The 14,422-nt window shown below is 39.1% G+C and overlaps 1 protein-coding gene across 1 annotated transcript in view; it reads left to right on the forward strand.

Annotated features, from left to right (window-relative positions):
- MED13L (mediator complex subunit 13L) overlaps positions 1–14,422 on the forward strand; it is a 200,567-nt gene that overhangs the window by 163,744 nt on the left and 22,401 nt on the right. The window contains exons 15-20 of the mRNA XM_059827587.1: positions 2,116–2,336; positions 5,580–5,785; positions 8,237–9,183; positions 9,842–10,021; positions 11,718–11,941; positions 12,555–12,747. Coding sequence (XP_059683570.1) covers positions 2,116–2,336; positions 5,580–5,785; positions 8,237–9,183; positions 9,842–10,021; positions 11,718–11,941; positions 12,555–12,747 — 1,971 coding nt within the window. The remainder of the gene's footprint in view (positions 1–2,115; positions 2,337–5,579; positions 5,786–8,236; positions 9,184–9,841; positions 10,022–11,717; positions 11,942–12,554; positions 12,748–14,422) is intronic.

Here is a 14,422-nt window from a genome sequence, read left to right on the forward strand (position 1 = left end):
TAGAAGTCTGAAGTATACAGAGATTGGATTTTGACAGGTTTAGTTGATCCATAGCTTTTTAAAATATGCAAAGCTTTTTCAAGCATGACACACATGAAAATGAATAATGATAGTTAGCCTGTTGCTGTAGGGTTGGGGGAGGTTTTGTAATTAAACTTTTTTATGAATCTGCACTGCAGAATTTTGCTAACTGGAGCGAGCTTGGATGTGAGAAAATGATACACTATAGAGCGGTATGAAATAAGTTGAAGAGATACACGCCACTTCCGTTTTGTAGCTGTCGAGGCATAGCAGTATCTGCAGGGAACTGAAATGCCTGGTACATCATAATAAAGTCCTACTGACCACATTTCATTTTAACCTTCCTTCCTGTCCCCCTTTATCCAATTTCTAAAGCACACTTCTCTTTGTTGAAAAACAGAGGCAGTAGCTAATCCAGATGGCATCCTGAAGATTGTATTTCATACTAGCATTGGATGGAAAATAGGGTTTTTTCCATTCTACTGAACCTGTTTTCAACATTAATTTATCCTGTATTTGGACAAGACTAAGGTCTTTTAAATTTTTAATTCAAAGAATGAGAAAGGAAAAAAAAATAAAGAGCTGAGTGGGAATAATTCATAGCCCATTATTTATTCTACTACTCCAGGTTGTGAAGGACTTTGGGTTCAGTTTTGACTGTTGTTACCAACAGAACTCCATTTTGAGAGGACTTCACCTGTTTGAGTTGTTTCACTTTGTCTAAAGAATTAAACTGGCTGTCTCATCTCTGCACAAAAGAACAACATTCAGGTGTTGGCTCTGTGTGAGACACATCCTAAGGTTGCAGCATCCTCCAAAAATGTACTGTTAGTGTATGTATTCGTAGACTATATATAATTTTAATTCCATCACTTATTTCTGTCTTTTTCAATTAGTTTTTGAGAGTAGTACTACGTTTTACCAGTTTGGATTTCCACAACACAGTGTTTACCAGTCAGAAATCCATCTGTATTTATTTATGAATTTTCCATAATCTTTAGGCTGCAAAAATCATTGAATACAAGTATGTCGTTGTGTCCTGTCAGCTCAGGTTGGATGTATGTGTAGGAATGGAAATGGAATTGGGCATTTAGTCTGTCAGAAAAAGTTTTTAAGAAGAGACACCTATGGGAATTTACCCTTCTCTAATTTGAGTAGTTTAACAGTGAATTCACCAGCGTGCTGGTTATGTCCAAAGAATATCTGTCCTAATTCAAGTTGGGAAAAGATAGCATATATTCTGAATTTTAAGCAAAATAAATATGGAAGCTGATAGCTGGAAGGAAAAAGAAGGTAGCTGGGGAGAAAATACAAGACTTTATTCTGAGTTTTGTTGGATTGCATTACACTTTATCAAGCATTTCTGTTGGGGTTTTTTATTTGTTTTGCTTAAAGATCCATACGATCCATATGATGGATGATTACATTATGTTCATTTACTGAGAAGTAATTTAGGGATTTTCCTGGCTTAAGGTCTTGTGATACAAAATGATAATTTTGTGGCTTCCTCTGACACTTGTCACTTTTGGATCCCTGGCAGTCTGATCCTTAAGCAAAATTGCCTATGTTTGTGTTAGCAACAGTAGCCTCTCTTCTCTTCAGGAGTTATGTCGCTATGGACCAAATGACACTACAATGACTGTATGTCAGTGGAAAAATGCAGCTAAGTGCATGCTAATTCCAAAAGCCTCCCGTTTTAGGGCTCGGTATCAGCTCTAAAAAAGGGAAGAAACTACTCTGTATTGCCTTAGTAACAGTTGCTGGGGTGAACTTTGCGTTAATGTCCATTAAACTCTTCTATTATGAAGTATTTTTTTGCTGCTGTTAAAATTGTACATAGAGTTTGTGGATCTACCAGTTTATTGCAAGAAGCTTGCAAAGTATCCCTAGGAATTGTTGGAATTTATCCCAAGGAGTTAACGTTTCATCTAGATTTATACCGGTGTCAGAACTTTAGTAAGTCTGTAGAATCTTTGCTAGGTTTTAACTGATGAAATAAGAGCTAGTATTGAGTCTCCGTCTCTTCTGTTTTAGTGGATTTCCTTGAGAATTTGTATTTTAATGATTAACAGTACATTATTTCATCATATTCAGCTGTGGCAGATCTCCAAAGGATGTTCCCAACACCACCTTCTTTAGAACAACACCCTGCCTTCTCCCCGGTAATGAGTTACAAAGATGGAATAAGTTCAGAGACTGTGACCACCTTGGGAATGATGGAAAGTCCCATGGTCAACATGGTTCCGACACAGCTGGCTGAGTTTAAAATGGAGGTGGAAGATGGATTAGGTAGCCCTAAACCTGAAGAAATTAAGGTAACGTGCCAAAGATGTGCTATTTTTATAATCTCTTTTTTTTATTATTATTATTTTTATAAACAAGTCACATATATTGTAGTGTGTGTAGCAGACTACTTTAACAAATGTGAACGGGATCCATAGAAAGTACGTATCAGTCTTTAGTTGGAAAAAACCCCATCTTCTCTAGTAAAAGAGCTTTTTAATTGCTTCCCTGATTTTAACTATAGGTATTTTTCTTCTCGTAATTTTATGTTTGTAATGTTTTTGGGTGCTCTCAGGAAACAAACAATATTGTATGTGAAATGAGCCCTATGCCTAACAGAAAGAATGTACGTATTTGAAAAAGCGTCATACTTGTGACTAAGTAGCTGTTAAATGATTTATTTCTTCAGATAATTTTTCTGTAGCACCTTTTATGTATAGCCACTCCTTGCTGCCAGTCGCTGGGGATGCAGCTAGGATAAAATCATGCATGTAGAAAGGCTGCCTTTTTCTCTCTGAAATGTTGCCTTTTTTGGTTAGGGGTGAAAATCTCTGAGAAAGCCCAGGGGTTGAACTTGCTCTGTTTCTTCTTCAGCTGATGTTACTTCACAAGTTTTAAGGCCAGATGGGACCATTCTTATCTGACTTTCTGTATAACACAGGTCAGGTAATGTCACATAGTTACTCCTATATTGAGTCCTATAGTGTATCTGACTAAAGAACTATTTTTAAATGGGGACTCTGCTGCTGGGTACTAGTACTCACCTCCCCGACTTTACATATCAAGATGTATCCATTTTTCCATAGCATCACATAAAAGGACTTAACATGAGCACCTAGTGTACATTGATTTGTATTTCATTGTTCCATCTTTAGCACAGGTTAAGAGGTAGGATAAAATCATTCTGCCTGCTTGTGTGTATTCTGCATTACTTAACTTTTTGGGCCAATTTTTGTCACTTTTGTCAGAAGTTATCGTTATCATATGTCCATGCACATAGCCTGAGGGTTTTTTTGGTTTTTTTTTTTTTATTTATTTATTTAAAAATGCACATTTCCTTGTAGAAACACACATCACCTTGTTCTGCAGAAGCTCATTTGTGTACGCACAATAAAAAGGGAGATACACTCTATAACCCTGTCTTCCTGGTAGTCCCCAACCCTTGATTTTATAGCCTAATGCTTCTCCTTCAGGCCCGCCCTGTCCCTAACCTGCCACAGCCTGTTCCTTTATTTCAGCAGCCATTTCTTTCCCCAACACCACCTCCTTCCCTCTCATTTTGTGCTCCTGTGAATGTTGGAATTAACTGAAGGCTTATTTTGACGCATCTGCATTGCTGAGAGAGCTATATGCTGAAAGATACAGCACTTGCAGTTGCATGGACAAGAAGTGGCTATATATCAATATGAGAATACTGATATATAAATTTATCTTAGTATAAGTGATTTAGTCAGCTATGAATTAGTAAATTTTCCTGCATGGCAGTAATAGTATACCTTAGGCAGACTGAAAGTAAAGCACAGGCAAACCACAGGGTGATTTACTCCATAAGAGCCTTCAGTTTTGTCCCTGGGAGAGGAGAAAGTCCCTGTCCCTGGGAGGAAGTAAGACAGCTCGTTGAATTCGGGGATTACGTCTCCATGTTATGATAAAGCGTGTCTAGTCAGAGCCGGGAGTTACGAGCTCACAGGGCTGCACGTTAAGCCGACACCTGTGAAGGGGCTGAGCTGGTAGAGAGTTTTACAGACAACTCTGCTGAGAAAGAGAGACTTTGCAAAAGTGTAAGGGAGTTAGTGATCAGTGTCCCCCTCGTGAAGACGGTTGACCACCGAGAAAGCTAGGCATCTATAGCAAGTCTGCTTTGTTATTGCAAGAACATTTCTTCCTTCTATCCGAACTTCAGAACTTGAAGGCATGATGAGAAAAGGCATCTTCTTAGTGGCTTTACTGAAGCACAGCTGTCCATTTGCCTTGTATAGTTTGTGTATCTGCCAATTTTTATACCATTATAGAAGTTTGAAATAAGTTTTTTATAAGGTTTGTAAGACTTTGCCTTGCCATGGACCTTGCTGCTGTTTTTCCTCTGTTTGTGCAGTAAACTATTTGCTTAAGACTAGCATAATTTGGGCCTGGAAAGAAAATCTATATTGGAATTCGTTGAGCTCCAAGTTTTTGAGTGGGAACAGATTTTAGGGAGTCATTGATACTGAAGATATTTTAATCTCCCTCACAACCATTTTAGGAGTATTAAAATACATATTTTAATTCTGCCTTATAACATTTCCAACAGCACAGTTTACTTGCTTTTAAGTGTGTCACACCTGCTCATATACACCAGTGGGGGAAACAAGCACGTAAACCCATTGCTAATCATTTTGGGAACATGTAAGTAGATTTCTTGTGCTGAGTATTCAGCAGCTGAAGATAGTAATCCACACATTTCTCATCTCTCAATGCTTTACAAGGTGCACGGGAAAAATGCAAAGATCTAATGAGTTGTTAAATACTGAAATTCTGAGAGAGACTACTGTTACTATTTAATAATGATTTTTACTTTGCAGTAGTGCCTCAAAAGGACTAGCTCTTTTCTTCTGAAGGAAACTTGGAATAGCTCTAGAAACTCTGGCTGAAGTTCTTGTCATCATTCTCCGCAAACATACATGACAGTCCATGAAAGTCGAGTTTGACTGGACTTCATTTATATTTATATTTAATATTATGTTTACTAGATTGTTTATATATTTACATTTAACATTATATTTATATCTAATATTTGGAACATGTAAAGTGTCCACAGATACTACTTGGATTATATTAATCCCCTCCGTGGGGGTTATTCAGAGAGGCTGACTTAAGGCACCTAAGGTTTTTTCACGCTGTGACTCTGCCTCTCTCTCCATTGTCACTAGAAAACTCTTGCAAAGCTCAATCTTTTCAGTGCCTAAATTAGCTGCTTAAAGTTAGGTAGTATGAAAATTTCATAGTACACTACTCATTTTTCAGACATAGCTTGTCTGAAATGAGTCTAATCTAATTGTGAAATCTACTGACATTAAAGTTGTATAGCATCTCAGTGTAACAAGGAGCCTCAGCTGAGTTTCCTTGAAGGAACTGCTCTTGAATGTTTTGTAGAATGAATAAATATACTTAATTCTGGAAAAAATGCAGTTGTAGAAGGTTCAAACAGTACAATAGGTTTTAATTAAAAAGAAATAACTAAATGTAAAGAGCAACCTTACCATATTGTTGTAAACAACGTTACTTGGATGTTGCAGGATTTTTCGTACGTGCACAAAGTTCCATCATTTCAACCTTTTGTGGGCTCCTCCGTATTTGCTCCACTGAAGATACTGCCAAGTCAGTGCCTCCTACCTCTGAAGATACCAGACGCCTGCATTTTCAGGCCTTCTTGGGCTGTTCCTCCTAAAATTGAACAACTTCCTTTGCCGCCTGCAGCCACTTTCATTAGAGATGGCTACAAGTAAGTACAGTCTTGTAGGAAATTAGTTTGTCATGCCCATACCTAAAATGGCTTGTTAATTAAAGTTTTTGCATACACTAACAGTGCTTTGCTACACACCAGAACCATAAAATATCCTGCAAATGTCTTTTAAACCTTTTAAATTTGTCATTGTCTCAGATCAAACAAGTTCTGATAGTAGGAACGTTGGAATTAAAACCAGCTTTTGGAAACTGGTGTTGTTACAGTATGTGTCCACTACACTCTTAGTACTTTTAGAAGAACAGGTACATGTGGTGCTTGAATTAATTGCAATTTCTGATACAGGAAGACATTATAATTCAACATAAACCAGAAGAGAAGTGTTAGGGGATAAAATTAATGCATTTAACCTCTCACGTCTCTGTCCTCCCATTTCAGTGTCCAGTTCTCTAGCCTACAGTGAGGCTCCCCTCTTGTTTGTACTCATGTATTCAGTTTGAGCTTCAGGCTGGGGATACCGGGTCGTGATGATACCAGTTTGCCTTCTGAGGGCTCTTAAAATTTTGAGTAGGCCTGTGACAGCTCTCTTCTCCATGTTCTTATGTTAGCTCTTCTGAGTTCTTGTGATTTAACCTGAACGGGTCACATACGGAGCTGCTAATCAGACAGATGCTGATCAGATGTAGACTATCCTCCCCTTTCTAAGTACTAAAAGAAAAGATGCCAAGTCTCTCTTCACTGTGAGAGTGCTGTGACCTATAAGCAAAGACTGCTATTAAATTTAAAAGCTTGTATTCCTTACTCAGTTCTCAGAAATTAGCAATGTTTATGGAAGAAATTCATTGCTGGAGATTTTGAAAGCTATCAAGAATTTGCACCATTAAAATCATAAAACCTCTTAAAAGGCATAATAGGTACAAAGGTCTCCTGCTGCACTGCATTCATTTCTAGAGGAAGTAGCCTGTATCTTTAAATCAGTCTGTAAAGCCTTTAAATCAGTCCTTTTCCAGCTCCAGAGGATCCTTCAGTGTTCTCAAAAGAATTGCAAAAAAGAAATTGTAAACCCTTGATAGTGCCTAGGGAGCAATTTAATTCTCAGGTTTTTTTCATAAGAGTAACTGATTCACCAGGCCTGAGCTGCTTATTAATTTCAGGTATTTGTTGGGGAAAAAAAACCCTTTCATTTTCAACATAATCCAATTAGAGTGAAGATTATTACTGCAGGCTTCCGACAGAGTGGTGATTGCCAATCAAGGTTTCTAGGTCACCTTTTCTTATTAGTCTGAGGCACTCCGTATGCTTCAGATTTAGAACTCCTTCAAACCTTTGTTCATTTTTTTTTTTCCTCTCTTGCTTTGAGTGGGACATACATCAGTTCAAGGTAATAAAATGATTCTAAGGAATAAGGTCTTCACTATTTTCCTTTTCAAGCCTCTAATGATATGTGAGCATTAAAATAGCGCTCCTTTTAAATAACACACAAAATACACAGTAAGAACAGACAAACATGGAAAAAGCCTGTTTCCCCTCCTTTATGAAGAGACTCATTGAGTTCTTACACTTTTTCCTTGCCGTACTATGTAATGAACGCATTTCGAGAAAACCGAGCAGCTTATTAGCGACTTGGAAAGAGAAGAGTTAAGTAAAGATCTCACTCTTTTGAATGGCCCCATATTACCTGTTTCTTGATATGAGTCATTCCAAAAAGAAGACGGATCTCATGGCAATGCACAAACTGTTCTTTGGTCACTTGAATTTGGCAGAAAATGACAAAAACAGAGTAATAAAAGCCAGTCGTGACAGGAGATGACCGAAAAATACGATTCTTAGCTTTACTGTACTTAGAGTTTGTAATGGAATGTGTCATACTGTGCTGCAGACTGTGTAATCCTAAATGAGTGTTTGCAGTGATAGTATCTGAAATACTGTTATCAGCTGCATACCACCATGAGGCAATCTCGTATACAAGTGCGACATGCATGACTTCTGACAGCTATTTAAAGTGATAATTTCTAAAAGAAAGTAAAATTTCTATGACCCTGAAATATTTTCTTCATTCCCACTAATTTATATCTCTTTACAGATAATTGTGTTTAAAACAACAACTACAATTCTTTCTCTTTTCCCTAAAAGAGTTACAAATATCCTAAAATCTTAACTTGATAATTTATCTAGAGGTTCTTCTCAAGCATTTCGGTTTTAGGCCATGGGGATAATCTTTAAGAGGGCTAAGTGCCTGAAATGATGCCTTTTTATTATACTGATAAGAAACAACAGTGTTCATGATGAGAATTACAATTTTAGTCGAGAGACACGAGTAAAAGGTTATGAGCAGAAGGTCTGAAGGTGTTTGTTCTTTACTGCGATTACAATGAATCCTTTCAGTTTTCACCATTTCCTTGTATTTAAAAATAAGTTTTGACAAAATCAGTCTTCACAACCAAACAGTTTGTGATGGCATTTGACTGTTTTTTCACGTATTTCTTGTAGCAATGTGCCTAGTGTTGGGAGTTTGGCCGACCAGGACTATCTTCAGATGAACACTCCTCAGATGAACACACCAGTGACGCTAAATAGTGCTGCGCCAGCCAGCAACAGCGGAGCAGGAGTTCTGCCGTCACCAGCAACTCCCCGCTTCTCTGTCCCTACCCCACGCACTCCCAGGACCCCAAGGACTCCTAGAGGTGGGGGTACTGCGAGCGGTCAAGGATCTGTAAAATATGACAGCACAGATCAAGGTTCACCTGCTTCTACCCCTTCTACAACACGACCACTTAATTCTGTGGAGCCAGCCACTGTCCAGCCAATCCCAGAAGCCCACAGCCTGTACGTCACCTTAATTCTTTCAGACTCCGTGTTGAACATCTTCAAAGACCGTAACTTTGATAGCTGTTGCATATGCGCCTGTAATATGAATATTAAAGGTGCGGATGTTGGATTATACATCCCAGATTCATCTAATGAGGATCAGTACCGTTGCACCTGTGGCTTTAGCGCTATTATGAACCGCAAATTAGGTTACAACTCTGGGCTCTTCATTGAGGATGAACTGGATATTTTTGGCAAGACCTCAGACATTGGCCAAGCTGCAGAAAGACGACTGATGATATGTCAAAGCAACTTGATCTCTCAGATGGGAGAGGGAGCTAGAAGGACCCAGGAACCTCCAATGAGCCTCCTCCTCCTCCTCCAGAATCAGCACACGCAGCCTTTCACATCTCTGACCTGCTTGGATTATATGTCCTCCAATAATCGTCAGACGCTCCCCTGTACGAACTGGAGTTATGACAGACTGCAGGCAGACAGTAACGACTCCTGGATAGAATGCTTCAACGCCCTGGAGCAAGGCAGGCAATACGTGGACAACCCCACTGGCGGAAAAGTGGATGAAGCCCTAGTCAGAAGTGCCACTGTACATTCATGGCCTCACAGCAATGGTATGGGTCAGAACAGATTTTTTTGTTGTTGTTGAATTTTTTTGTGACCTCTGTAAATTTGTTTGAAACTTGCCTATCGTGCGCCACTTAATCTCTGTGTGGGAAATGATATGCATAAAAATATTCTAGAAACCAAAGTAGATTCCTGAAAGCTTTATAAATGACATATAAAGCACCAATAATCCAGTTGTCCTTAGACTTTGGGGTATAAATTGTGTAAGAATCTGTGGAAGTTCACAAATCTGAGGCAGAGATGCAAAACAAATTCAGATATTGAGGGGAGGGCAGAATTATGGCCCGTTTTTTTTGGAGAAGGGTTTAAACAGTCAGCAGAAAAGACCTGCTCTGTATGAAAGTGTCACTGAAAAAAAAAAAAATTTTTCATCAAGTATTACCTGTTTATATGCTGAAACTGCTCTGACGCCTGGACAACAGTAGCGTTGAAAGGTATGCGAAAAGGACTATGCTGACAGCTTTATTTCAGTAATGTTTTCATAAAGTACCACATAAATGCCATTACGCTAATTAGAGTTGTAGAAATGTAACGGGCATCGTGAAGAGCAATGCGCACGAAAAATAACCCAAAAACTGTTGCCACCTCAGAATAATTCTTCCTGTTCCTGACTGAAAATGATTGATGCTCCTTTGTCATTTGCAGTATTGGATATCAGCATGCTCTCCTCCCAGGATGTGGTGCGCATGCTGCTGTCACTGCAGCCCTTTCTCCAGGACGCTATCCAGAAGAAGCGAACGGGAAGGACCTGGGAGAACATCCAGCACGTGCAGGGACCACTCACCTGGCAGCAATTCCATAAGATGGCAGGACGGGGAACCTATGGTACACACATTGTGTTATATGCCAACAGTTAAAATGAGAGCATAGTTTTCTAGAAATGTGCACTTTCTTCTGGAAATACGTTAGAACAAATGGGCGCTTATAGATAGCGCTTTTTTTTTGAGCTCTTCAGGTAGCTACTTTTTTTTTTTTTCTCCAAATGCCTTAGTAGGCATTTGAAGCACGTGCTTGAATTCCGTAGTGGAGGTTTTACCCTTCCAGACTGATGAGTATTTACAGAGTGCAGAAATGCTGGGAGAGGATCACACTCCCTGTCTGAATCTGTATTTTGGCTTGTACTGAAACTAGCTGATATATAAATAGCATGAAGAGAGGAAGCTGTTAAATTGTACCACATCATAATGGGGAAGAGGGGCTTTCTGAGCTATACAAACAGACAAAAAGTGGGTATGCTTTCCCCACAAAGAGGTTCGCTTGTTCTAAGGTTTCCCCCAGTCTTAATAAGTTTCAGTTTAAGTATCTCCTGGTCATAGGTGACACTTCTGGAAAATACAAATTACAAAATAGATTTTGTATGTGCACATTTGCAAAATAATGACTAACATTTAAATACTTATTTCTCTCCTGCAATTTATTTCAGTCTTAACCGATGCAGTCTTGCTTAGTTTTTTGCCTACGGTTCCATTTATTCTCTCTCTGTTGGTATTTGATATATTGCGGCTTTCCTTTGGGGCTAGGACAACTTGTGGTAACTACCTACAGTTCCTGTCTAAAGCCATTGTGCTTCACGAGGAGTACTTCTAATCTAGTAATCTTGCCAGCATTCGTAACTTTAAGAGTTAGGATTTCCCAATTGTTACCAGAGACTAAAACCAAAATTACCATATGGTAAGTAGCAGAGCCTTTGATATAGATTCAGTAATTTTTACTGAATGTTGACTTTTTAATAAGGTTGGATTATATTCCGCAGAAACTACTGGGTATATTTTTAGCTTGAAATTTTCAGCACTATTTCTTCTAATGAGCTGAGCACAAGTGTCTGGGAGATACCATGTTAAACTGGATGGAAATCCTCTCAGCTGTGACAGCAAGTGCTCTGGAGCACTTCGGACGGAGAGGAGCAGGAGGCAATTTTTAGAATTATGATAACTTTGTGTATTACTGTATACCTGGGAATAAGTTTGCTCTAACCATTTTACTTAGTAATTTTGCACAACCAGGTGGAGGTAGATGAAGAACTGTAAAATCAGATTTTATGTATTCATGTTATTACTTTTGATTGAATAGGAACTCGTGAGATGTGGTTATGGTTATGACAAAGTAAAACCACGAGATTAAGCCTCAGGAAGGGCAATACGCGTATTTACAGTATATTGAAAGATGGTTTATTGCAACTTTCTAGGAAAGTTTAAATGGTGCTTGGATCGGCTCCCTCTACTTTGACTGACTGAATTTTGATTTTATGACATTTCTTAAGTACAATATAAATCTTTCTTCTCCTTTATTAAATATTTTTTCCCAAGGAAAAAGACTGTGGGAGAACATGGTTTACAAGGCATGATACAACCTCGGTGTATGTTTCCACACTGTGGTCAATCTTCTAGGAAGCTCAGCATGGCAAGGGCGTAGTGATCTCCAATATTCCTGTAGAACAACCCGCTTCCTGCTACGTCAGAGAACCCACTGCAGTGAAACAAGTGATTTTAACATTTTTTCTTTCTTTTTTTTCTCTTTGAAGGCTCTGAGGAATCTCCTGAGCCTCTTCCGATCCCAACTTTACTAGTGGGTTATGACAAGGACTTCCTGACAATCTCTCCGTTCTCCTTGCCATTCTGGGAGAGGCTGTTGCTAGACCCATATGGGGGCCATCGGGATGTCGCCTATATCGTGGTGTGTCCAGAAAATGAGGCCTTGCTCGATGGAGCCAAAACTTTCTTCAGGGACTTGAGTGCTGTATACGAGGTTGGAAAGAGGAACCACACTGAATTATTTCTTCTTAAGTGTTATTTCTGCTCTACTGCATGCTCATTGGGAGAAATCCATGTTTTTTAAAGTAGCAGTTATTTGAATAAGGCTATCTTTCATTTTGAGGACTTTCTGCACTTTCGGAGTCCAAGAACACTATTTAATTGAGTTATAATGCGATTCTCTGTGCATTTTGGAGTATTTGTTGCCAGCTGCTCTTTCCAATACACATTCTTTTATTTTACAGAGGATATAACACTAGTATTAATACAGTTGCAACCTAACACATTAAGGCCCAACCAAACCTAAAGAGCAAGGAGTAGATTAAAGAAACTGTTGCTTTCTTGGAATTGCTAGGCTGGAGATAAAACCATTTCCTTTTTTTAGCATGCATAGTGCGTACTACTGAAGATGTAAGATTACTTTGTAACCTTAGCTTTGCTGTAAGTGCAACTCAAGGCAACAGGTAAACGTAGCCTTTTGGTTTTTATATTTATTAAGAAGCCACCAGATGTGTGCTGGTAGTAAAGGGTTTACGCTACAAACCAGTCTGCGTAACTTACTCGGGTGCTTAGCATCTAGTGACAAGCATTTCTTCTTTCCTCACCAGATGTGTAGACTTGGCCAGCACAAACCAATCTGCAAAGTGTTACGTGATGGGATTATGCGGGTGGGAAAGACTGTGGCACAAAAGCTAACGGATGAGCTCGTGAGCGAATGGTTTAACCAGCCTTGGGGCACTGAGGAGTGCGACAATCATTCCAGACTCAAACTTTACGCGCAAGTTTGCCGGCATCACCTAGGTAAGTCTACCATGGCGCTAGCAAGGCTGTTTCGTTTTCTCTCGGTATTTTAGAGGTTATTTGCAGTAGGTGGAAGCAGGGGGCTTTTTCTTAAGGTACGGATTATGATCTGTTTAAAAATAAAAAAGTTATTATGAGGCTTTATCTGAATTTCTTAATCACTTCCATGTTACATTTGCCTACTCTTAGAAAGTTTTGTTGTTGTTTATCAGTCTGGTGATCATGTCAGAGATTCAAAAGCCAATTCTTACCTTTTTAGAAAAGTCAGTTTGGTATAAGATGTTTGTATGTCTCAAAGACATTCCGCACAACAGTGAATGTATAAATTGATCTGGTTTATATGCTACTGATACGGATCATCACACCACTGTGACAGAGTGATGTGCATGGTGCCTTCAAGCATAACATTTATTTATATAAAAGGCGAGTTCACTAAAACTCTGAAAAGGAAGAATGAGGTAACACAGGTGAAAAAGAGAACGTTAACACTGTCCTTGATGACTGAGGCCTCAACCTACTGGGTGTGGATACTTGGAACCACATTACCCTGGGAAGGCATGGTCTCCTCTGGACCTTATGTAGACTTATTTCCATCCTGAGACAGTGACACATTTTACAGGTTTAGTCTTTTGTTGTTACGGCAACCTGCCGTATATGCTCTTTTATAACATAATATCAGGTGTGCTTGTTTCATGCAGGAGTGTAGAATCTGAGACTATGGAAGGGTATAAAGTTTGCTGGGGTAATATCAGAAGACTGGTCTTGGCTGAGCAGTCCCTGGACTCATCTAACATTGCTCCTAGACTTCATCTGGGGAGAGACATGGTTCTTCCATTCCAGAATGGATCCAGAGGCAACATAACATGTACTGTGTATATGCCTGAGAAGTGGAATCTTAGCACAAGATGCAGACCCATCCAAAATGTCACTGGAAATAGGTTTGCTGAGGCAGTGCTGGTCAGTAAGACAGGCAGTGATCACAGAACACCAGCCATGTAAATGTTGTAAACTATTTTTTTGTTTAAAAACAGCCAGGAACATCTAAGTGGTTTCTTGAAAAGTGCTTACTCCCTTTGCTCGGAAAAAGGCGTGACAACTCTTACGTCTGCTTACTTTGAGGGCTGGTGGTCTGGTTTTGGTAAAAAGTTTAAGCAAACATATCAGAATTAGCTGGGCAGTTCTGCTGCTGAATTGTCTTTCAGACTGCTGAATGCTCACCCCATCCTTGGAGGAAAGTTTGGCAGAACAGGCTGGGACTCATCTATTTCAAATGACCCTGTTGCCTCATTCAGTCTGCTTTTAGTTTTAATTTACCATGTAACTGGGAGGGAGGAATTATTACAACACTAGTTAACATAAATACCCCAGGCTTACATGCAGAAATATGTAGCATGTGCACAGCCAGTTGAGGAATTGGGCTGCTCGATTCATACCTGAGGCATCTGGCAGGGGCAGTGTTGGAAGCTTCCCCTGCTGGCGATTTACCACCTCTGAGAGTAAATAAATAATAGATGTTCATTTACCTTTTTTTTAAATTCATTTATTACTTTAAAAAAATCACAGTGATATCTCTTTTTCTGATATTGAGGAGCAGGAATAACTATATTAAAGTTTGCCATTATTGTAGCTCAGGTAAAAAGGACTTTTAGATTTTCAGTCTGAGAAAGATAACCTG

Source organism: Gavia stellata, chromosome 21 (assembly GCF_030936135.1).
Source record: "Gavia stellata isolate bGavSte3 chromosome 21, bGavSte3.hap2, whole genome shotgun sequence".
NCBI classification, from domain to species: domain Eukaryota; kingdom Metazoa; phylum Chordata; class Aves; order Gaviiformes; family Gaviidae; genus Gavia; species Gavia stellata.